The following is a 26,209-nucleotide window of genomic DNA, read 5'->3' as shown; positions in this document are numbered from 1 at the left end:
TTTGCGCCTCTTTATTTTCAGTTAGGTTTGATCTGTAGCCTGTTTTTGTTGTTTTTTGAATAAGATACGTGATGATTTAAAGCCACATATTAGGCAATGATATTGGCATTGGCGTTCTTATCGAGAGAGAGAGAGAGAGAGAGAGAGAGAGAGAAAACCCGTGCTCTTTAGTCACGTGCAGATTTGCGCTGAACTTTCAGATAACAGGAAGTTGATAAATTCGAACGATCGAGCAATCGCCTATTCTTAGCTATCCTTTAGAAGAGCTGCGTGTTTAAACAATGGCATCGCGAAAATGTGCAAGTCGTAAAGTTGGTATCTTCTTTGTTTCAGCTGGTGTAATTATATTTTTTGTTGCGGTTATAATACTTGCGGTTTTTCCTTATATTTACCAGTCAAAACTTCATAGTAGCTTGGCCTTAACAGATGGGTCACTGTTGTTTAATTTATGGCAGGACGTACCAATTCCGATCTATCAGAAATTTCATTTCTTCAACATAACAAACGCAAGTAAATTCAAAAAAGGAGAGAAATTGAAAGTAGAGGAGGTCGGACCTTATGTGTACAAGTGCCATTTTGTTAAAGAAGGTTTAGCGTGGCATCAAAATAAGACCTTATCGTATCGCGAGAGAAGAACGTATATATTTGATGCGGAAAAATCAGTGGGCCCTGAAAACGATATAATTTATACCCTGAATGGTCCACTTATAATGGCAGCAGACTATATTAAAGACTTTCCAGCTGTCGAAAGAGCGATTGCAGGATTCATTTTCGGAGCTGCGGGAGAGAATCTTATTATAGAAAAAACGATAGAAGAGTTAACTTACACTGGTTACGAAGACTTCATCATAAAATATGGAAAATACATCAGACCAGACTTGCCGTATAAAAATTCGTTTGCTTGGTTGTATGGACAGAATGATACGGATGATGGAACGTATAACGTTTACACTGGTGAAGGTGACCTTGGAAAATTGAATATTATCGACAAGTGGAAAGGCAGTCACAAGTTGAAGTTCTGGAAGAATGATACATGTAATATGATAAATTGTTCTAATGGTGAAGTTAGTCCACCTTTGAAAAAAAACCAACAGCAATTAACATTCTTCCAATCATTTATTTGTAGGTCTTTGACATTCAAATATACAAAAGAAATATCTCATTTGAATTTAGATGGAAAACGTTTCGAAATCACTAGAGACGTGTTTGCAAATGAAACAATCAATCCAGATAATGCTTGTTACAACACCAAACCATATCTTCCATCTGGGGTTCAGGATTTGGGTGCATGTCAATACGGTGCACCAGTGGTTCTATCATCTCCTCACTTTTATTTGGCTGATCCTTTGTACTTAACGAAGATAGAAGGTATTCATCCTAACGAGTCTCTTCACAAGTCTTATATGGATTTAATGTCTTTAGTTGGATTCGGTACAGAAATGGCAATACGTTTGCAAATAAACGCATATGTTCGCCAAGATAAGTCAATGCTCCAACTGAATAAAGTATCGACAGGTGTGTATCCTATATTCTGGATGGAAATAAGTGGCAAGGTTACGCAATGGTTGGCGGATTATGTCCTTGGAAAAATTCAAGATCCGAAAACAATTGTTTATTCTCTGGTAGGAGTGATCTCAGGATTGGCGATGATCTTTATAACAGTTGGTATCGTATGTATTTTGATTTCGCCCAAGAAAGATAGCGGAAGAAAAATATGCGAAGATGATCCCTTGTTAGAATCCATAACCGATGTAAAGAGATATTCTTCGGTTTCGGGAAACATTGTTAATTCTGAACAAAAAGAAAACAGTTTGCCACCGCAGTTAAATGAGGTATGGATAAAACAAGATGTACATCCACCCACAGATAGAAACTACGTTTCGGTGGATAATTCAATTAACCAACAAAATGACTCCAAAGACGTTCCTCTTCTTGATACCTAGGATTATAGGAAATCTCTTTACTCCAGAGACTCAAATATTCTTCATATTTGGTAAGTTACATTTTGATGTCTCACGAAAAACATGATATATAGATATAGTATTATCAAAGCACCCTATAGGGGGTATGCGACAGGTGCGGCCCCTGGTAATAAAAGTGAAAAAATATGTTTCAATTGATTTTTTTTTTGTAGTAAGTGAAAAAGGGTGTCCGAGATTTAACTATGAAAGTATAAAAATTGGCATTAAGGAAACTTATTCGTCTTACGAAGGAGATTCCACCATCTAAAAATAACCATTATAGCCATTATAGCCAGGAGGGAGCACAAAAATCAATGCTTGCCCTGGATGACTAAATTAATTTTGGTTTCTAGTTGTGGACCAAAGAAACCCAGAGCCCCGAACCAAATGGGAGGGAGGAATAATTGAAGGCTTTAACGAATGGATTCTTAAAATTATTTCTTTCCTTAGTATTGAATTTTCATCAATTCTGGAATTATTTCTTTCATTAATTTTGAATTTTAATTCACTCTGGAATTATATTTATTTTTTTCAACCATTCTAGAATTATTCATTTCATTCATTATGAAATTATTTCTTCCATTCTGGAACTATTTTTCCATTACTTCTGAATTTTCAACAGTGTTGAGATTATTATTTTTATTAGATCCGGTATTAGTATTTCTTTCATTACTTTAAAGCAAGCATCTTCATGGCCAAATGTGGCCCTCAGCGCTTTTTTGCCGTGGCCAGCCAACCGTTTTGAGAAAATAGTTATTTAAGACAGAAAAACGATTAAATTACCAAAAAAAACCGTTAGAACACTGGCCATTGAAATCTGTACAACTGTATTTGGATGTGTAAGATACTTTCCAGATTCAATGGCAATGCTGTGCATTTGGTACATTAGAAGGGCCGTCGTGACGAATTCGAGGGAACCGGAGCCAAAAACACTTTTTAAGACATGATTTCATATACAGTATTGCGGGAGGCGAAATACAGAAATGTTGAAAACACCTTAATGAAAGAAATTTTAGAACTATTAAAAATAATAGTTTCATAATTGTTGAAAGTTTATAATTAATGAAGAAATAAGAATTACTGAGAGAAATAATTGTAGAATTATTGAAAGAAATAATTTCAGAATTATTAAGAGTAATTTCAAAATTGTTAAAAGTAATAGTTCATGATAAAAATTAAGAATTTGTAAAAGAAATAATTTCAGAATTATTGACAAAAGTTTCGAAATTTTTGAAAAAATAATTACAGAATAAAAAAAAAAAAATTATTTCAAACTATGCAGGGTGTATAGGTAACAGGGCGTTTGCCCTTTTAGTGGAGAACCGTTGATCCTAGAGGCATACTTCCAATTAGAAAAAGTGTCGAAATAACGTATAGTACTCAGATATGTCATTCATGTTGCAAGGGGTTGTATAGTTATTAAAATGAAAATGCTAACTTTTTATACGGACACCTTGTGCTCAAAAATCACCCGATTGAAAAGTTGTTGCCCTGTCTTTCCTGATGCCAACAAAAAACAATTTTATGTTTTTAAGTGCAATATTCACTGAAATATTTGAATTCGAAAAATGGAGGGAAGTTGGAAAAAACAGCTTTATATGCGGATGAACCGTTTTCTTCACATTTAATGTTAATAATAAAATGAGTAATAATCTGTTACGTGGTAGGTTAGTCTGACGACAACCACGTAAGTCGAGATTTTGTATACAAATACATATGAATATTAGTTATTTGGGTTCACATTTTTGAAATTTTGCGATCTCTCTCAACACCTGAATTTTTCCTTCTTACTGTGGGTGTAAAACTATACTACCTACCTATAACTTTATGAAATTTAAATTGCCTTGTGACTCCAATCCATTACTTGAAAAAAGCTGGGTTCTCTAAAATCCGTGGAAATGGAGGTAACTTTTAAACGGGTTTCTGAAAATTTTGATAACACTTAGGTTTAAGACGCCTACAAAGTTCATCGTCCTCCATCTTTGTAAATAAAATTGGTTTTGCCGCTCCAAGTGACGTCTCATTCACAGCAATTGGCTGACATCAGACTTGTTCTTAAAGATGGTGGAAGAGTCAGTCTGTTTTTTAAAACCTTGGTCCATCGAAAGAAATGAGCTGCTTGTATTTGTAGACAGGAAAACAACTTCCCTCTCGTGGGTTGAAATTAATTGAGATTTGTAGACTTTTCGGCAGATTATTTTGCCTGGTGTGTGTATACATTAACACATCAGTACAGAAAAACAAGACAAAATACAGTTGAAACAATGCAGAAAATATTAATATTCCATTCAAACCGAATTTTGTAAACAAAACAGTGAATTGATTATACCCAAAGTGAAACCTTTAATTCATATTTAGCGAAAATAATAATGAGCAAGTTTGCCTTGGTACTGATTCTGAGATAAACCCATACATTTTGTGCTTGGTAAACCGAAGAATTTCGGTTCGAGTAACAACTAATGGCTTAAAATAATTTAAATTGTATTTATACAGGGTGATTCAAAACTCAACGTACAAACTTTTAGGGGAGGTAGAATACACAAAAATAAAAAAAGCATCACGCATAGGAATGTATGACCGGAAACCCCAACCTGGTCAGGTGGAGGATAAACGAAGATGCAGAAATGACAAGCCAATAATGGTGGAAAACTCATTATTTAGCGATACTTTACACGAGGACAGTACGTGTACACACGTTAAGTTTCACAAGTGCTCAAAGGTCTTACCATCCACAGTTATGCACTAAAAAAATGCGATTCTGTTTTGTGTGTATTTGTTTTTTCTACCTCCCCTAAAAGTTTGTACGTTGAGTTTTGAATCACCCTGTATATACAGTATTCTTTTTTTCCCTGACATCATTTCACTACAGTTGATGTTATCGAAGATAGAAAACAATTTCTGTATTTTTTTGTTTTATAGGGTATATTTTTAGCTTTTTTAGGACATAATTTACTGTTTTTTAGGCATATGCATTTCTTATAGAGCATTTTCTAGTACTTTTTAGGTCAAAAATATTTATATATATATATATATATATATATCAAGTTTTTCTCATCTTTTTTGAATCACCTTGTGTTGTGTATATATACAGGGTGATCAGCGAATAAGCCCTTATTTCAAAATTAAATATCTCTACAACAAAGATCAATAGAATTATGCGGTAAACGGTACGTTTATTAGAAAAACTGTAAGAATGTTGTACAGAAATTTCGAAAATTTAGTTTTTTTTTAAATTTTTTAAAATTTAAAAAAAAAACAAAACTGGAGATTTTGGGGTTCCGAAAATCCTCATTTGTGTGAAGAGAACTGCATTCGCCTAGAGTTACTGCATGGGCTGCGGTATGCGCCAGAGGCATTATCGGCCCCTTCTTCGTGCGAGAAACGATTACTACTGGACGTTACGTTACAATTTTGGAACAATTTGTCAGCACACATGGCGCATACCGCAGCCCATGCAGTAACTTTAGGCGAATGTAGTGGTTTCTCTTCACACAAATGAGGATTTTCGGAACCCCAAAATCTCCATTTCTTTTTTTTTAAATTTTAAAAAATTAAAGAAAATACTAAATTTTCGAAATTTCTGTACAATATTCTTAGTTTTGCTAATAAACGTACCGTTTACCGAATAATTCTATTGATCTTTGTTGTAGAGATATTTAATTTTGAAATAAGGGCTTATTCACTGATCACCCTGTACATACAAAAATAACTTTTTTGGAACACATTTTTGTGGTAGTGTCCATTAAGTATTGCGTTATTAATGTATTTTTTCGTGCTTTTCTAGTGATTTTAAATTTTTGTATTTTCTGAATTTTGCTTTTTTCTCATGTTTTTTGGACTTCCAAAACTTGTTATCGCAAAAATGTTGGGAAAACTGATGGTAATTTTATGCCTATCTTTGGCTTGCCATCATCAGAAACATTTTTGCTGCTTGGTAAAATGTGGGGGTTCCCCCTTGAGAACGACTTCCTCATTGTTCCATTTATTTATTTTCTCCTTTGTTCTAATTTCTACTTGTATAATTTTCAGTGTGTATACAGCTGCCTTAGGTGCTATACTCTGGCTTTGAAACTTTTATTTTGATTTTTAATTTTTCAACATTCATTGTTTTGAAATTTTGAATCTTCAATTCAGTATTTCTTTCAGAATGTATATTATATATATACATACATACATATACAGGGTGATTCAGAAAAGATGGGAAAAACTTTAAGAGGTAGTAGTGCACACAAAAACAAAAAGTAAATAAAAAAAAACTAATATCTTATTTAATTTTGTTTTGTTCGTTTTTGTGTGTACTACCACCTCTTAAAGTTTTCCTCATTTTTTCCGAATCACCCTGTACATAGCCTTATATAATATACTCTTGTTCTAACTCAATAATGCATTAGTCAGTTTTACACATCCTCTATATAAGGAATTATTGTGATATACATCCCTTCAGACAAAAACGACAAAGAAAAAATGTTTTGAGAAATACTTTTTTTCACTCATATAAAAGATTCGTTGGATTACTTTATTTTAAATCACCATAACCATAGCAGCCAAAAAATGGTGTTTTGTAGTTCCTCCGCACAACTTCTGACGGAATATTATGTGAAAAACATTCAATGTGGGTTAAAATTAATGTCAAGTTTATTTTTGAAAGCACACCATTTTTTAAAAATAAAATTCTGAATTTGATAAAAGTGATAAGGATTGGTTCTTATGCTCATCTTTGCTGCATTTTCTAGTGGAAATTCAAACGTCGATGGCAATATTTTCTTTTGATATAGGCTACTGTGCACAAGTATGTTCATCGTACGTGTGCAAAATTACAAAAAAAATTGTAGTTTTTCTACTTCCTAAAATTTGCTCGGGCAAGTATTCAAAGGTGTTTATTGGAAATGTGCCTAATAGCTTAAAACTAAGCGCAAATGTGAGTGTTGCATTTTATTTTACTATGCTCATCTTTTAGCCAGCGTATCTTCTAGTTACATGGGACTCCGTTTTTTCCCAAAGATGATGTGTCGCGTAATATGGAATATAATACAGGGTGATTATAAAAAAACTATTTCGACATAGGGGCCCCTAACTATCATACCATTCACAGAAACTGAATGAAATTTTGGCATAAGGTATTTTGATGTATGCGCTCAAGAATGATATGGAAAACAACAGTGTCACTCTAACAGTTACGGTTGCAGTGAGAAAATTTCGAAAATATCAAATGGCAACACCAAGTTTTTTGTATTGGAATGCGATCTCCATTGTGAAAAACCCTAAATAGCGTTCGAACGGCAACTGTAGCATGAAAATCACCGGCGGTAGATAGGCTAAAAGTGAGGACAACCAATAAGGACAGAGAAGCAGCATAAAATAAAGCATTTTATTGTGTTTCACAAATTTTCCACATGACCTTGTGGAGGACTAATCAGGCTGGGATCTCAGCCGAAGAAACGGTGTGACGAATGAAACGAACATTAATGCTCTGGTGCACGGCAAAGTCCTTTTTACTTTTTCCTTGCCTAGCTCCGGGGATTTTCGTGCCATTCCAACGCTATTTAGTGTTTTTCAGTATGGAGATCGCATTCCAATACAAAAAACTTGGTGTTGCCATTTGATATTTTCGAAATTTTCTCACTGTAACCGTAACTGTTAGAGTGACACTGTTGTTTTCCATATCATTCTTGAGCGCATACCTCAAAATACCTTATGCCAAAATTTCATTCAGTTTCTGTGAATGGTATGATAGTTAGAGGACCATATGTCGGAATAGTTTTTTTATAATCACACCGTAAGTATCATTTGAGTTGGGAGAGAATATCTCTTCAAGACGAAGTTTAGCAAGATAGAAGGAGAAAGGTCGGGGAATAATGTGTATCCTGATCCCTGTGGGTACATCTTGATATTTTAACGGCAGAGAAGGAAGATTACCTCTGTGTGCTCAAAAGAAAGAGAGAGTGACAAAAAAAGTTTTCAAATAACATGCAGTTACTTATAACCTCAAAATTTGTTTGAAGCGTCGTATACGTAAAAAAATAAAGAAATTATTCGTGAAACCCACACCCTAACGTAGGGCCTCTCCATAGTGAATTTATGCAAATTAGCAGCCTCTGAATCCCAACCAAAGCCGTATTCTTAACACCAGGAACGTCGGGAGCGTTTTGAAGTTGTAAATTCTTGTCTTGTTCTTATAGAAGAAATTTTAATTTCTGAATCAGTTCGGGGGGGGGGGGGTTGCTCGGACCTATGCCAGAAACTACCGTGGGCGAGGGAGCACCCAACAGAATCCCCAATTCTGATGGATCTGTTTAATACGGCTTTGACCCCCCAACCAATCAAGAGCGCCATGTCAACCACAGAGCCGTCTTAAGAGCTTCATGGGGGGGGGGGGCAAGTGGTTTTTCTGAGGCCCTACCATGTAAATTCTAGAAAATTTCAACCGGATCTCATTTTTGTGAGGCCCCTCTTCTCCTGGGGTGGGCCCATGCGTTAAGACTGCGCTGGTCAACCAACGCTACGAGTAATATTCACTATCTTCCGAATATGTCGCATCGTCTCTTTGCCGGCCGTCACTTGCACAGATGACTTCCGCCGCAGTAGTGGAACAAACGTTTGCTTTACAAACGACTCGCTCACATGAAAACCCGAAAAGTTTTAATAGTTCCGTGTAGCTCTGCCATAGAGAAACTCAACTGATGTTATCGCTGCGCATTAAGGCGGAAACACTACGCTAACGTGACGCGTTACCACACGTTAATGCGTGTGATATAAAGTTCCACATTTGAGTCTTCTGTAGGTACGTTCACTGTGCTGACGTGACGTGGTAAAGTCTGGAATGTAATCTGACGTAACACACGAAAATCCGTGCACACTACTCTGACGTGACGTGGGACCACGTAGAAATGCGTGCGATATAAACTCCACCTACGAGTCTTCTGTAGCTACGTTCACAGTGTGCTGACGTGGAGTGGGAATGTGTCTGATTATGAAATCCGACGTAAACACGCCTTATTACGTGTCAAAAACAAATCAAACCTTCCAGATTTTCGTCAATGGCATATAAAGACGCCATATTTGTTTTTACCGTTCTTTTTGATTTGAGAGAGTTAATTTTTTGTTTGAATTTTTTTAACCCTTTCACTACCGATTTTTTTCTGAGGGGGAAAAAATAAGTATTTTAGTAAATGAACTAGAATGAAATTCCCGTTCGTGTTTTGACCAATTTTGTGTTTCGTCAGTGTTTTTATTCATTTGGGTTTTTTCGTGATTTCATTTATTTTTTGTTCGCGTTTCGACGATGAAAGAATTCGCAAACGTCGGCCTGCTATATCCAATGGCTACAGGTGAAATGGATGACTTCAGTGACGTCAAAGATTCGCGCGGAGGCTTTCTGCTATAGAAGGTGTTTGCTCACTAGACAGTTGTGCATCTGCATTTATGAAAATTGGAGCCGCCCTTAAGGGTGTGGGACAAGTGCGGTCTCACCGGGCCCTGCGTTTTAGGGACCCGCTTTTACGGTAGCAGTAGTTTCTTTCATAAATTCTGGAAATTTGCATTTTCATTTAAAAAGAAATATTTCTGAATTTCCACCATATCTGGAATTGTTTTTTTGATAATTTCTGAATTGTCATCAATTCAGAATTACTCAGTTCTGGATAATCAGTTCTGGAATTACAATGAAACCTCGATATAATGATATTCATCGGACCTGGGAAACATATCGCTGTAGAAGGATTATTAAAATATCGAGAGGCAGCAGTTTAACATTCGAATATAGACATTTCTGAGCAAGACTTGAAAAAAATATCGTTGTGAAGGGATTTATCTCTCGTTGTATCGAGTAACGCTGTAGCGACGTTTCACTACATTTCTATTATTCTATATTTTCACCAATTCTGAAAAAAAAAAAATTCTCCTTGCATTTATTTTGAATTTTCATGATTTTCATTTTCTGAATTTTTGATTCCTCTCACTCACAGAAGAGAAAACAAATCTGGGCTAAGGGAACCAGCTATTATTTTCGCGACGGGCCCCATGCATTGTAAAGGTGGCCCTGTATGGGATGCATACACTTTCTTATCGAACACTTTACTGCAACGATTAATGCAGTCATCTCTTCCTCATCAAGGTCATCAAAAAACACGTCTCACATCCGTAGCCGGTCAATTTGTCGCACTCAACTTGTCGCGCTCAACTTGTCGCGCTCAACTCGTCGCACCTCAATTTGTCGCGGTACAAATTCGTCGCAGTGCCAATTCGTCGCGGTACAAGTTTGTCGCAGCTCCAATTCGTCGCGATACAAATTTGTCGCAGTGTCAATTCGTCGCGGTACAAATTTGTCGCAGCTCTAATTCGTCGCGATACAAATTCGTCGCGGTACAAATTCGTCGCAGTCCAATTCGTAGCTGTACAAGTTTCCCGCCGTGTCAATTCGTCGTGACGTCAATTTATATATTACAGCGCAGAATCAATTCGTCGAACCGTCGATTCTTCACTGTACATGTTCCACGCGAGCTTGTATGTAGGTTTTTGTGTTACACGTGAAATAAAAGCATGAACAAAAGTGTACACGCAGTTAACTGAAAATAATTATTTTTTGTCAATGCAGAAAGGTCACCGAAATTAAAATTACAGTATCAATTACATTTAAAAATTTAACTGCATATAAAAGTTTAATTATATTTGAAAATTCGGTTATAAAAATTTGAAATGTTAAATAATTGATTTTTTCTGTAATAAAATTTCAATATCATGTGGAAAAATTTCGGTTTGTATGATATTCCCCAAATTACAGTGAGCCTATCTTTAACGGTAAATTTCTATCTGCCCCATGGGCTCGAGAGTTTCTGCCCCCCCCTTCAAGAGTCACCAACATTTACCATTACAGTATCTCCATAAGAACCTGAAATACTTAATTAATTAATAATTCAATTAAATTAATATTTAATTTTCACCGTATCAGCCGCACTTCCCGCTTTTGTTGGGATTTCTCATAGCGAAGGGAGTTGGGCGCAGATCAAGAATGGAAATGTACAGTGCTTATGAATGACGATTCGATGAAGTTTTCATAATGCCCACAGGATGAGCACCGACAAAGGCAATGTAATCACCAATAAGAAAGATGACTATGGGTCAGTCGCATAGATACAATATAACCATTAATCTTATGTTTATAATCAGTCGCATATCTTTGGCTGGCTTGTTTGAATATTTTCACAAAGTTTTCATTAGCGTCTAAGCTTTTGGAACAAGGTGTGCTTGGTCTACATATTTCTGTTGGCATAAACATGGAATATTGCAAAACCGAACGTGGAAATGATATGTTGGTTTACGTGTGTGTTTAAAAGTTTTTTTCCCCATAATTCATGTTCCGAAATTATAAAACTTTTAATGCAATTCAAAATGAATTAGACTATTATTAATTTTCTTTATTTAAGTTCTTTGTTGTATCTTAAAGAGAGATACAGGTTATACGGATGACAAAAAATAATGTAGTACTTTTTAAAATTAAATTGTTTGAATTCAATTTAAATTGCAATAAATTGAAATCTTCTACGTATCTTAAAAAAAATTATGGTAGTTCATAATACCATCACGTATTATTCTATAAATCATCATCGGTTTTTACTGCGATATTCACGTATATAAGTGTAAATAAAATGATACTCAAAGCACTGAAAATAAATAAAGGTTTAGATATTGTGGAACTTTTATTGTGTGGATTTATTTATAAACTCACACAACAATCATACGCCCAATTACAGTGGAGTGAAGAAAAAAAGTAAAAAACAAACATAAACAGCACGTTGCACAGAAAGGTAAAGAATAGTACAAATAATAACGCACAATAATAACGCAAATAAATATAATACAAATAATACCATATGTGTATACAAAAAAGGAGAAAAAATGTCAAAAAGCACATGAGATTGAATCCTTAGCAATTGCGGTGGTCGGTGAGATTGTAAGCTGAATTTGAGTGTGTTCGTGGCCGAAAAACAGTTTTGTATGGTATGCCATATGCTGTCGTGGCCTGAGAACAAAGTTTCTGCGAGGAGTTAATTGTGGTTGTGCGAACCGCTTTCTTGAACTGAGCTTGAGCTCTTCGAAGTTGTAAGAGTAAATCGCACACATCGGTGGTGTTCAGTCCAGTTTATTTCTACGGTAGAGTTTTCGTTCCATGGCTCGTAGGCTCTTCTTTTTATGAGTAAGGTCATCGGTCCACCAATGAGCTGTCTTTGGATGAGTAGTTGTAGCTTTAAAGCCCAGAATGGCAGTACATTTGTCGTTAATTACGAGCATGAGTTTCGACGCATGTTGTTGCAGCTGGATTCGATTGAAAGTGGAAGCCAAGTCATTCGAAAGAGAGCCCAGAGTTGAGACAGATTTTTGAAGCTTGTGAAGTCGTCTTTGAGAAGTACGAAATCTGAACGGGGTTGAGATCGCTTTTATCAAAGATACTAAAATGAATATAATTATGTGAAGATGCAGAGTAAGTTAAGTCTACGGACCAGGAATCATAATGTCAAGTCAGGCCATCCCTTTGCTTTCCTGAATGTATATGTTGGAGGGGTCTTGGGGTCGTTGAGCAAGCAAAGAGAGTGAACCATCAAGAAGTCCAAGATCTTTCTTCCACGTGTATTCTGGTCCCTGTAGCCCCATACAGGGGAATGTCTATTTAAATCAGATTCAAAAATGATGTCACAAGGATTAGCCACCTGAATTAAACCACTCAGTTCTTCCAATGTAATCTCGATTCTGGAATAGGGCGAAGAATATGTAGAAGATAATATATAAGATCTCCGTTGCTGGACGACAATTTTATTGCGAATATTCCCTCTTTTTGAAAGATGAGAGTTGGAACCGGACCGTTTACCACTTCGACGATAGCCGCTTTTAGGTTGAGCGATGACCAACAACGATAAGAGTTTGGGCAAACTACTTTGCCAAACTGTACAGCTGGCTCTTGAAAAAACGAAACATCCATAGATTTGGACTGCGCATATTCGTAAAGCGTGGACATCGCAGCAAGTGCTCTGTCCAAGTTGATTTGAAGAAATTTGATGCTGCGTTGATGACGGTTGTTTTTGGAAAAATTAGATGCAGATGTTGATGAGATGTTTGAATTTGACATGAAGCTTCAATAAAAGTTTAGAATCGATGAAAAGGATTTTTTGCAGTTATGCCAGATATATATTGAATTTCAGTTTGAAATTGTTTCTGACCTCCTGGGTGACTTGTCATCGAGAGGTCTCTGAAAAACCAGAAATAGTAATACCGGTGGAGGTCAGCTTGACTGAAATAGAGCTTTTTGCCTTTGAGGAGATTATGTTAGAATATAACGGCTGTTCCATGAAATTGTCGTAGACTAATTTGTTGGATCCTTGTTCTGGTTTATAGAACCAGGCATAAATATACCATTGTTGGTGATTGTGACTCGTGGATGTTTCATTTCCAACAGCCTCGGCATATGTAACATACTCCGGCGTCGAAAAACGCACTTTCTTGATTGATGTCTTCTGAGCGGTATTTTCCATTGAAGACGGAGGTCTGAGCCATCCGTATTCCCTGTCTGTCTCCCGTTTGTGAAGTCCTTGTGCGGTTTTGCTGCCTGTAGAAGTTATTATTCGTATTGGCACGACGTCCCTGTTGAAAATGAGAAGAGCCGTCTCCTAGAGGCCTGTCTCTAATAGCACTTTTTTGTTTGTGCATTTGAAGTTTTTCTACTCCACAGCTCTCGGTCCCGTGGTAAAGAAGGGCGATTGTTGCCACTGCTAGATTTTTCCTCGCCGAATTTTCCTTCAAAAGGGTCATTATATGCAGCGTTCCCTTGTCTGTATCGGTTTGTTCTCTTTCCCCGCAACTCCTGATCCCGAGGAGGGGCTGGTTTTTGCCGGATGTCTTTTTGCCTCGTCGTTCAACCAACGTCCACGGAGCAGGATCTGTGATCCCTCTAGAATCACCCGAGCCAGAATTGTACTCCGCCAGTTGAAGCAATCAGTGTTGAATCGAAGAAATTCCGGTGAGTAGTCTCTTCAGCTCCATTAGAGCCCGCCTCGTCAATTACCTCAAAAGAGTCCACTTCGCCAGTAGGAAAAGGTGTAGAAGAAAACTCCGGTGGAATAATAAAATTTTCCAAATCGGTTATGGAGCGTTTCGAATGCACTTCCTGATTTCTGTGTGAAGAAAATCTGGAGCCTCCCGATTGGTGCTCTATGGTATTCGTTCCCTAGTTTTTTGCGGTTGCAAAGGCCGAGAACTGACTGTGGCGCGGTTGCAGGCGGTTGCGGAGGGAGGGATCATCTATAGCAATGTTTCCCAAAGTGGGTGATGGGACTCTTCAGGGGGGGGGGGGCGATACCAGTTGCAGACACTATTGGGGGGGGGCTACGAGGGGAGATGGGAGGACGAGAGGAAAAAATAAGTATTCGAAAACTCAGACACTTTCTCAAGGGAACCTTCGTAAGTATCCGTGCCTATGGGCAAAAAAAAACTAATTTTCATCTGTTAATGCCAGATGTATTGTAATTGATAAATAAAACCTGCTGTCGCAGATTTCAACGCCATCTGGGGATAAGAGATCCAGCCTCCCTCGGGACTGGTTTTGCTAATGACTAAGTCATTATTGGAGCCATGGCCACCCACAAAGTTGGGGTTGGTTCTGGTTTCTGGGCCCCCGACACAGAGGCGGATTAAGGTCAGTTGAGGGATTAGGGGTTAAAAGCGGACGAGACATATGCGGACATGTCGGAAATCGGGACATATGCGGACATTTTATGTTTACCAATAATCAAACGTTACTGGCGAGTAATTCTGGCGAATTTTAAGGTACGTTCTCTGGTCGCGATCGGGTCAAAATCGGACATTTTATGTTTACCAATAATTTAACATTTATTGGCGAATGATTCTGGCGATTTTCCGAGCTACATTTTCTAAATGTGTTTAATGGGGGGGGGGGGGGGAATAAGTTCTTGGAAAGTTTGAAGAAGAATCAATATATGTCGGCTGCCGACCCCATGGGAGATTGTACTATGAAGAAGAATAAATTGACTGAGAGCTGGGAGGATTAGAGTCAATTGTCGCCTTGTTTTCTTCTGAGAAACGTCGTTTTCTAACATTGCCGTCCGTACCTCCAAATACGACTCTTATCCAGCCCATGGATAAAAAAGTAATTTTAAAACTTTGAGAGAAGGTTTAAATCAAAGGACTTTTAAGAAGGTGTTTTGCAATAATCTCTGCCTCAGAATTAACAATCGCTGACTTCTGCGAACATAATTTAATACACTAATACACTACATTCCTCATAATTTTTATTCATGAAGCTTGGCAAAAAGTGACTTACGCAGGGGCGCCGTTATCAGACACGGGGCCATCTCAAAAATTTCGAGGCATCAAAAATGTTTAGGACACCATTAGCCCCGATTTTATATATTTTGTGGGGGGGGGGGGGAGAGATCATCAGCTATTATTTCAGAATATGCAGGAATGCTGAGAAATATTCTAAAAAAAAAATTTTAAATGCGCAATAAAATGTAAATAAAACAAATTAATGATAATTCAGTAGTTAAAGGTAGTTTCAAAGTGATGAGAGGAAACAATATTCCAGAAACTGATGAAAATTTTAGAATTGAGGAATTAAAAATAACTGTAAAAAATGGATCCAACACCAATGAAAATTCAGAATTAATTAGAAAAATAATAACAGAATTGATTTTTTTAGAATGAACGGAAGAAAAAATTCTAGAATTGATGAAAATTCGGAATTAATGCAAGAAATAATTTAAGAATTGATGGAAGCCTCCAATAAGTTACCGTGAGTGCGGGGCCCGGTGCAACCGCACCTGCCGCACACCTCTAAGGGCAGCTCTAGACTTACAGAACCATGAATTCCGTTTGGGACGCATTATAACCAGATTGCTTTTCAGGCAGAAATTTCGAGTGCTTTGACACGTAGACTGCTCAACACTAATTTTATTGAAAAAAACTTTTTAGTGATTTCAGGGTAATTTTGAGTGCTCATTCTGTGTGTGAATCTGGCATTATTTTTTTTCAAACGCTGTAATTTTTAACATAAAGTGAAAACTAAATTTCAGTAGTACTGCATAAGCAGCACACAAATCGCATTTAAATCTGCGAGCGGAGTTTACATCACTAGAAAGCTTGAATCAATGGAATGAATAAATTTAATCATGAAAAGTAATCAATACATAAATTGCAAGATAAGTCAATACTGATGGCGATACTTAGGGCCGGACTTGGGCAAGTGTGAAGGTTGGCCGCAACCGGGGCGTTAAATGTTAGGGGCCGCAAAAACGTGATGAAAGAAAATACTTTGATTGCATTTTAATTTAAAAACTTCGTTTTCAACAAAGCGAATGCATTTAAACCTCGCTACAACGATACTCAATATAACGATAAATTACTCTACAACGATATTTTTTCAAGCCTTGTTTGAAAATGCCTATACTCTAATGTTAAATTGTTACCTCTCGACATAACGATATATAATCCCTACATAATCTACAACGACATTTTTTCTTGGTCTGCAGAGTCGTTGTATCGAGGTTTCACTATAGCTTAAAATTTTGTCTAAAACCTTTAAAATTCAGACATCGAACCCTATTCCTCTTGCCTAGGGTTTTCACAGAACCCCTTCCTCCAAGTCAAGTAAAGGATGGAGGTGGATCTAGAGTGCTCGGACGATGGGTTGCTAAATTCTTCTTTTAAAATTTAAAAAATTACACAAGGCATACATAATGCATACTTGCCCGGCTGAAAGAGTATGAAGTTGAGGTCCTGGGTAGGTAATCGATTCAATGGCCCCGACAGCTCTCCAACCTTTAAATGTCTGGGAGCAGCGTGCAATATCGTTTAAATTTATTGTCGAATAATTTTTTTTCTATGACCATGAAATAGTAGTTTGATGTTCATTCTGCCTATGTAAACCTGGCGTGCTCCAGGGTGTTCATAGTTACTCAGGGATTAGGAAACTTCGTTTTCGAGGGCCACAAAATGCTTAAGCCCGTCCTTGATAATAAAATAATGCGTATTTGTAAATCAATAAATGCACATCTTTAAAAACACTCCACTCAATTATCAGATTTCAATATGCAAGCAATGCACGTCACACGAAATTTGTGGTACATTTATGTTCAGAATAAAAGTAAAACAATATATGTATAATATGCATTATACATATCGTGTATACATTTATATATCGTATAATATATGGAATGAAAATAAGGGAATATACTTAGGATACCAGAATAGATCAATGCAGTAATGATATGCTCTATAATGTTGCATTTTGGCCACTAAAATGAACACAAAATGATATTAAATTAATTTAAGGAGAAGCACTTGCATGATTTTCTGTTATGGGTTTTGAATGTCTTTCATAGGAGGCTTCGGTAGAGTAATCAGCCATCATACGCGAGGCTCGAGCTTGCCTTGATAATTCTGTTCCATTACTTTCATATCTTGATGAAACCGCCTCTCTTGTCATTAAAATGACTCAGATTGTCTGTGAAATTGGACCAAGCAACTAAGAAGAAAATGCGCCTTTGTGCTCATATTAACAGCCTATTTTTCAAACGTTTGAAAATTTTTAAATTCAAACTACAAATTAATCGTATTTTACTGCAATTCTTCATCGTTCTCTGCTTTGTAACCATTCAAAAAATTCTCAACAACCGATACGAAACATGATCAAATTGAAGATCGACCAGATTGGACGGATATTGATTAATATCCGTCAAAAATGCTAAAAATTTCGAATCTTTAAGAAATTTATGAATTTGAGAACCATCAAAAATCCCTGCTCACAGCTTTTCATTGTTCAGTTCAGGAAACGTTTTACAAATTAATTGGAAGCACTCGACACTTTATTTATTGAGCACCTTTATCGAATTGCTTCACTAAGCCGAGTTTTATATGAAGTGTTGGGAGATGTATTTTGTCTATGAACCGCTGGCTCTCTAAAAATATTTTCTTTGTTGTCCCAGTAAGAGGTTCATCAGCTCAAGATCATGACAAATAACGAATGTCTGATGATGTGATGTACGTAAATCTTGCGCATAAAATTTCGAAATTTCGCAAAAATAAAATTTTCTAAATCGGAGATTTTGCATTTATTCGCAAAAATGAACAAAACTAACGATATATTTTTCCTTCAGGTTTCATTTTGAAGCGAAGTAATAAAGTACTTAATTAAAAGCTAATATTTCAGTAGTCTCTCCATATCTCCTTCTTTAATAGTACTTCCCTCTGTGAGTAGTAACGGCGTTGTAGGTACATAATACAGTCGACTCTCGGTTTATGAAGTTAATTCGTTCCTGAGGTAGGTTGGCAAACCGAAACACATTTGCCCATAGGAATTAATGTAAAAATAGATTCATTCGTTTCTAAGACCCCGAAGATTCCTACAGTGTAAATTTTTGCACTTTTTAACGCTCAAGTGAATAACTCGAAACCTATTGAAATAATCATACTGACACTAAAAACACTTTTTTCCAGAGAAAATCCAGACTTTACGAGAAAACGGGCATATATGCTATACCAGGGCAGAGCCGTACCCATGTCTAGTCTGATTAATTTCATCTATTAATCTCAGTGTCAAAGCTCTCGAAATTTCTGCCTGCAAAGCAATCTGGCTACAATGCGTTCCAAACCGAATTCATGGTTTTATAAGTCACTTGTTGCCAAACTTCATCAATAAGTTCTATGAGCAATGTGGGACATTAAAATGATGTTTCTAGAAATCAGATAGTAGTAATTATATATGTGTCAGAGGTTATTGTAAAACGTGTTTCAAAAATTTCTTTGATGAAAACCGTCCCAAAATTTGAAATGACAAGCTGATCTATGAGCTAGATAAAAGGTGTCGAATTCGGAGGAATGCATTTGAAAAAATCGAAATGCGGCCGTAGACACTTCAATTTCTCCATTATCATTTCGAATTTAGTCAAATAATTTCCTGCTTGCGTGTTCGTAAACCGAATCAATTTTTGTTGTTGGTAAACCGAATTATACGCAATCCGAGACGTTCGTAAACCGAAGGTTGACTGTGTCAGCATTCTTGCTATTAGCGGGACTACGAAGACTTTGAATAACTGCCTTTGCAAAGTAGGTAGTAGAATTTCATTATATTTAACATGTGCATGGCCATCAACAGAAGTCTTTTAGATGACTACTGAAAGTAGTATGATTCTATTTATCAATGACTTCATACCATGCCATAACGTTGCAAAAAATATTATCTTGGAGAAGCTTTCCAAAGCACAAAATTTGGGTGCAAAGTTGATGTAAGTGTTGTCACGGCGTCAGGCCTATCTGACGCCGTGACAACACTAGACGCAATATTAATAGCAACTAAAGCAGCAACTATAGACGCAATAATAATATGTTGCGTCGAATATCGTGTAAAATAAATGTATTTAAACTCTTCTGCTGCTGTCAAACTTTTTTCTGTCTTTTCGAAAAAAATGGCTCTGACTTTTGCGTTCATGAGAAAATTAACTTGATGCGCAAAACGTGCGCGAATGGATATATAGTTTGGTCCTTCTATAAATAGTCAATAACATCCATAATTTTCGGACAGAACTCAGAAACGGAAGGCAACTGAACTCTTAATTCACGAGTTAGAATTGAAAAGCATTTTACTCAGCAAAATCACAACCCATTTTCGCTTAAAATTATAAATCTTCGAAATTTTGAGGAAAAGTTATAAAAATCAAAATTTTCGTATTTACTCATCTACATCGGTTAATTTCACTTTTATCGCATTTATTCCGTAAATATGAAAATTACGCTTCCTTAATGATGATATGAACGCAATAATATTGAGAATAAGTTAGGAAAATAAATAAAAAAACACAAAAGTAAAAATCTGCCGCAAAAAATAGTGATTACAGACTGCATTGGAATGTTGAGAATATGTATTATCTCAAAACTAGAGTCACACACATTTCGTCAAAACCAACACCAGTTTTGTAATCAGCAGCCCACTAAAACCTAAAACCATTGAAGTTTCTTTGGTAAACCGATTTTTTTTTGTTTTGAGCAGTGTTATAGAGGATATTTTAACACTTCTAACGAAATTAGACATTCCCTGTCTCTGCCCCAGTCTGGCTGTCTATCTCTGAGGGAATTCGTTTTTATTTATTTTATTATTTTATTTTTTATTCATTATTCAAAGTTCTTTATGACTTTTTTTCAAAAACGTTATAAGCGGGATCCGAATTGGACAAAAACCGAGACTGCCATGTAAAACCAACAGATCTATCCACCCTATTTTGTAAGTTAACTATCATTCTCCTTCGACGAAAAAAAAGTTTACTCCCCTCCCCCGCACTTATGAGAAAATCTTCCGTACACTACTGAATGGAATTCGCTGCACACACAATGTACTTACAGTTCCCGTTTGAACTAGACTGGGACAGAAGGAGTCTTCTCCTGAACTGGGGTCTTCCGTGTACCAATAATAATTAGCTAAAGTTTTTCACAAGCATCTTTATAGTTAATTTACTGTGCTATCAAACAAAAAATATAGCATTCATATATCTGCAAACCATGTCAGTCTCCCTTATAAAGATTTCATGGGTCTTCGCAGTCCTAATCTGTAACGAATTAAGTTATTGAATTAATAACAAAGCAGGGGAGATTGTGTCTGAATAGGCAAGTCCAAAGAAGAGAAACTAGAAAAATAATTGTTTTAATGTAATTATTATACAGTATGTCATCAAATGGAAGTAAGTTCCTTATAGCTGTTAACTGCTCATGTTTCAAATGCCGCTACACAAGTAGAACGCGGATGGGGCTCCAGCTTTGTGACCCAGGATAAACGTAGTATTTTCTTAACATTTTCTATTATATTTACCTTTAAATAAATATAGCCCCCCCCCCCCTCGAGAGTCGTTTTCTATCGTTTTTCGGATAATCTAAGTCGGTGCTGTGGGTTCTGAGCACCCATGGTAATGGTAATTTTTGGCATGCATCCGACACCTGCAGAATCGATCAGAAAGCAAATTTATTTGTTTAAAACAAAGATGAGTACCTACTGGTTCAAAACACTTCCGAAACTCCTTATCTTAGTCCTTGGTAATTTGAGGTAGTCTCGGTGCCATTCACCCCCAGACCAGTGACCCCAGTAATTTTTCTCGAACGATTGAATATAAGCAAAGGGTGTCCGGCCTCCTCCTCCGGTCCGTACTCCTCTGGAGCATTTGAAATAAATTTCTTAGTAAATGTAGTTATTCGTGCTCTTCACCCATTTTCGGACAAGTGTAACTAATGATGGTTCATCAATAAGAGCTGCAATGTGGATCAAGTTATCAAGCATAATCAAGAACAATAAAAAATCCTGGACCACAAAACGGATAAGTTTATTCAAACGTGGGACGTATGGTCACGCTTATTTTTTTCTTCAATAAGGTGGAAGCTAGCATGAATTACGCAAGTTCCACTAACTGAAGGTTGTACCTAGACCAGATACGTATTGAGCTCCTGAATGAGACAAAGAACATGGAAAGAGTGGAAAAATAAGAAAATAAGTCGTAAATTTTATGATACATTACTGTATAGTTGGGAGTAAATAATGGCCGAGACATTTTCTTGATTAAAGACGTGAAACTGGTAACGAGTGTTGAAAACAAAATTGATTCCATAAGTAATATTGAAATACAATACATCATCGTTAAATTTGATTGTCATTATCTTGGCAATAAAAATCTTTTAATATTTATTTAAATAATAAGTAGTATAACTAAAATTCAATGTCAAACATTTGAAATTACAAATAATTTTATTTTCAATTAAAAACACCAGTTTTATATATGATTGTGTTGAATTTTAAGAAAATACATACTCGGCCGCCGAGTATTCGGTTATTCGCTCAAATCACTATTCGTCCCATCCTTAATAAGACAGTAATAGAATTTCAATTCTGAATCAATTAAGCATGAAGATCGCATTATCTACTTGATATCTATCATTTCGATTCATTATGCTCAACTCAAAGATTTTTTAATAGAGTACCTATTATATGCAAATGCATAAATATTAAATAATGCAGTGGATCCCGCTTATAACGTTTTCCAAAAAACTGTCATGGAAAACGTTGTAAGCGAGAACCGCTTTAAATGGGAAATCTTAATGAGAATTACAGTCGATCCTGCTTATATAGTTTTCCCGCTTAGTACGACTTATTCTTTTGTTTCCAACTCACTAATTCGCTCTAAGATTTTCCATTTAAAGCATTTCCCCGCCTACAATGTTTTTGTGACAGGTTTTTTGAAAAATGTTATAAGCGGGATCCACTGTACTTAGAGTTGGGACCACAGAAATAAGTCGTACTAAGCGGGAACGTTAAAAACGGGATTGACTGTAATCGGAATAAGTGTGTGTGTGTGTGTGCATAGTTTTAGATCACTTCATTAGAATAAAATCTTTTTTTAATGTTTCTGTCGAACTAGTTCACATGTTTTCTATATTATCATATTTCTATCCACGTGTGGCATCTGTAAGTTGCCGTGATTTTTATTGATTAAATTTAGTTCAGTTGATGTAGTTATTTTTATTTTCCCACGATATATCTTGCATGTACGATCAATCGATATCGTTTATGTATATGATCGTATAAGTGCTCATTAATTTATGTATGATTTTACTAATTTTCCCTCTTATGAAACAATCAACTTCCTTTGGTTTGACAATGCCGTAGTCCACGCACTGTGCTGATAATACTCAGGCGAGATTAGTTGTAGAGACCCTTCCTATGATAGAAATCCCTGGGGATAAGTACTTATGATCACCTCCGCGCCGATCCCAGTAATAATAATGACAATAGTTCTACTGAAGCTATATATTATTATAGTGTTGGTTATGTCGGCGTTTTTTTTTTTTTCGTGTAGCAATCCATCACTTGTCAGTGGTTCAAAGAGGACGGGGTTTTCTTAACTTGTTCTGGCGACTGGTAGACGACTCATGTCTTTCATTGTTCAAATTTCATCAAAAGTTTCTTTATATGTCTTTTTAATGTCCATCAAAGCGAAAATCGCCACATAGCAGCTTGGTGGAAAAATTAGGGATAAACCGCCAACATCGCCGGCTCGGCAAAATTTGTCCGATTTTGACCCGGTTTCTTGTTGTATCCATTTTGTCGCCATTTAACAGGTTGGAGAAACAAATGGGAGATACAGCGCCAACATCGAGGGCGCGGCAAAATTTGTCCGATTTTGACCCTATTTCCATGTTGTCCGCATATGTCCCGTCCGATTTTGACTCGCTACCAGTTGAGGCCTTGGGAAAAAAGGGAGAGAGGAAAAAAAGAAAACTACATGTTCACCATATGTTTAATAAATAGAAAATATTACTCTATTAATGTTTTATTCCCGATAAAATTTGAATATATGCATATTATTATTAATAATAGCATAATAATTACAAAGTTTTGAACATATATGAAAGTATAATTAATATGTATAAATAAGTAAGTAATAAGTGTAACTAATACGTATAATAGGACTAACAATCAAACATTCGAACAAAAAAAAAATCGTAGGATTTTTTTACTTGGAATTAAAACTGCAAATGTGAAAATATTTAAATAAATTTTTTTTCTTGCTTTTCGTTTTGCAAACTCTATCTCATCAGAATCAAGTAAATAATTCTGTATGAGTAAAATAGCCATATTATTTAGTCTTTCCTCTGTGTGTGTGACATTGAATTTCTTTGATAATTTTTTACTCTTTTTAGACAAGAAAATGAGCATTCCCCCGATGCGTTTGAAATTGGCATGGTTAACAAAATTTTCAAAATAATTTCCACGTTTGGAAAAGTTGCTTTCATATCTAACGCTATTTGGCACATTTTAATTTTTTTTGATGGCTTGTCTTCATCTAAAAAGATTAAAAACTGTTCCAACTCATCTTTAAAATTACTTGAATCAATGTTATCTTTATACATTTCTATTAAATTATTAACGCATTTTTTCTTTTCTTCTACACACAATGTAAACACGAAAAAACTCTAAAAAATTACTTATAACATTTTCATAGATTTTTCCGCGTCTTACGCATATTACGTGGAGCACATTATGTAAAAAATATTCCTTTGGATTTTCTGTACATGTTCGCTTGCGATCATCTTCAAATGTTTTATCTGTTAGTTCTTTAATTTCTGATTCGATCTCGTTGAAATTATGTCTGATATTTTCATTAATAAATATTTCTAGGCTTTTAATAATGACACCCTTAACAATTGTGTAGTCGATAATTGTAAAGATTTACTTGTTGCATTGATTCTTTGCAAAATTTTATTCCATAGGACTGTCATTACAGCAGTTTCATAATCATTCATTGCTTTAAGTGATGGTTTTGCTTCACTAACAACAATTTTTTTTGCTTTAGTAGAATTGCATATCTCATTTAATGCTGCTTCTTCTTTTATATTTTTTGTAGTCACATTTTAACGCTAAAACTGCATCAGCCCTCGTGGACTAACTTGTATCTGACAATTTCTTCAATGTGCAAGAACTTATATCCAATTTATTCCATAGCATGTTCCATCGAAACGTTGTTGCAGAGAAAAAAACACGAATGTTGAAGGAATAAAACATATCTGGAAGTATTACTACAACTCTCTTCAGCAACATTACCAACTAAATTAAGCGAATGATTAGAGCACGTTTGGACGCAGCTCATTGGATGCGTGCCGTTTGGACGCCGGACAATCGGCCAGATCATTCTAATCATTAATTATGGCTTATTCGATTAATGTGAATTAATATTATGTTTAATTAATGGTAATTAATTACGTCTTATTTATTTAATGTCTACTCTAAATATACAGTATATGAATAATAAAATGAATATAAAATAATAAAATGAGTAAAATAGAATATTTAATATATTACACATCACATTTACATATCAACAACAATTTCATATCACATGATTAATATTACAAATCACAATAATAACACCATTAAGTTATAGCATAAAGTTGTGAGCCATACCTAGTAAGTACTCGATCACTGAAGCTCTGTTATTGAAAACTCAGTGATCAGCTTTTTGATATTTGTTCCGTTTTTTCGGTGGTTCGGCACCGCTCAGAAACTCTTCGTAATGCTGATCGGTCGATTTCTGCACAGTACGGAGGCCGTCTATGAACTTCCATAAAGTGGGGTGGTCAACACCGCATTCGGCTTGCAAGCGTCGATAAGCTGCTTCTGCGTAATTATTTGTGCGGGCTTCGTCATTCAGAGTGCGCTTATAGCAGGACCAAATTGCTGGCTCAAACAGTGGCCGACTGCGGCGATTGTTTCGACATAATCTTCCGATGTAAGTGTCTTCGAAGTATTTTGATACGGGTATTAAACTATCCTCAATAGTTGGCACATTGTCAGCTTCATTCACTCCTCGTAAAACGTCAATTGCATCCTCCATATTGGCCACGGGAACAAAAGCCAAAGCAGGAATCATACGAGCCTGTAGAGCAAAGTCCGAATCGCTGTTGTATCGATGGATAAGGTGTTCAGAAGTGAGATGTTGCTTTATATTTTTTCCAAAATGGAATAAACACCCATGCAATTTTGCATTTGGAAATGCATTACAAAACACGTTGATAACAGCAATTTCGTAGTCTAGTGAAATTGACTGGGGCTTAAAATTTTCCCATTCGTTTAAAATCATTTCGAGCATACGTGTCCTGATCCTTATTTGGAAGGAGCGCATAAAGAATTGGCATCACGAAACCATCTCTGTCAACCATGATCACAAAAATTTGAGAAAACAGCGGCGGCGATAAACTGAAAGTTCCATCCACAAAAACTTTTTTCACATGACCAATCCAAAAACCTGAATACTTTTCCGGCAAATATTAAAATTCGATTTTGCTCGAATTCACCGGAATCAGCAATTTTTCGAAGTTCCCTGGTCGATGTTTGTAGTTTCGGTAACCATCTGGTATCACGATGGAAGCACGATCGGTTGGATGAATTGTAACTGAATGTGCCCGTTGTATGATCTTATTCGTTGCAGTTTTATTTTGAATGCGTGCATGTGCGGCCAACGATAACTTTTGTAGAGCAGTGGTTCGAATCTGACTTGAAAGTTCTTGAGTATCGATAGCTCTTCGTTTTAAAGTTGTTATTGTACGAGCAACCTCAAGACCTCTGCAGCATCGCTCTCATGTTCTGTATGTTTGGAAACAACTATATGAAAGAAATTATCGGTATCGGAGTACACTCTCCCTCGGCACTTCTT

At 36.1% G+C, this 26,209-nt stretch overlaps 1 protein-coding gene across 1 annotated transcript in view; it reads left to right on the top strand.

Annotated features, from left to right (window-relative positions):
* Window positions 1-242: 242 nt before the first annotated feature.
* Window positions 243-26,209, top strand: part of LOC149080507 (scavenger receptor class B member 1-like) — a 45,072-nt gene continuing 19,105 nt past the window's right edge. Inside the window, exon 1 of the mRNA XM_089239594.1 lies at window positions 243-1,993. Within this exon, the coding sequence (XP_089095720.1) occupies window positions 282-1,943 (1,662 nt within the window). The 5' untranslated portion in view covers window positions 243-281 and the 3' untranslated portion in view covers window positions 1,944-1,993. The remainder of the gene's footprint in view (window positions 1,994-26,209) is intronic.

Source organism: Pholcus phalangioides, unplaced genomic scaffold (genome assembly GCF_987345545.1).
Source record: "Pholcus phalangioides strain wild (caught in Gottingen) unplaced genomic scaffold, Ppha-v1.0 ptg000011l_1, whole genome shotgun sequence".
Classification (NCBI taxonomy): domain Eukaryota; kingdom Metazoa; phylum Arthropoda; class Arachnida; order Araneae; family Pholcidae; genus Pholcus; species Pholcus phalangioides.
Note: the sequence above shows the minus strand (reverse complement) of the source record. Positions and strands in the feature narration are given on the sequence as shown.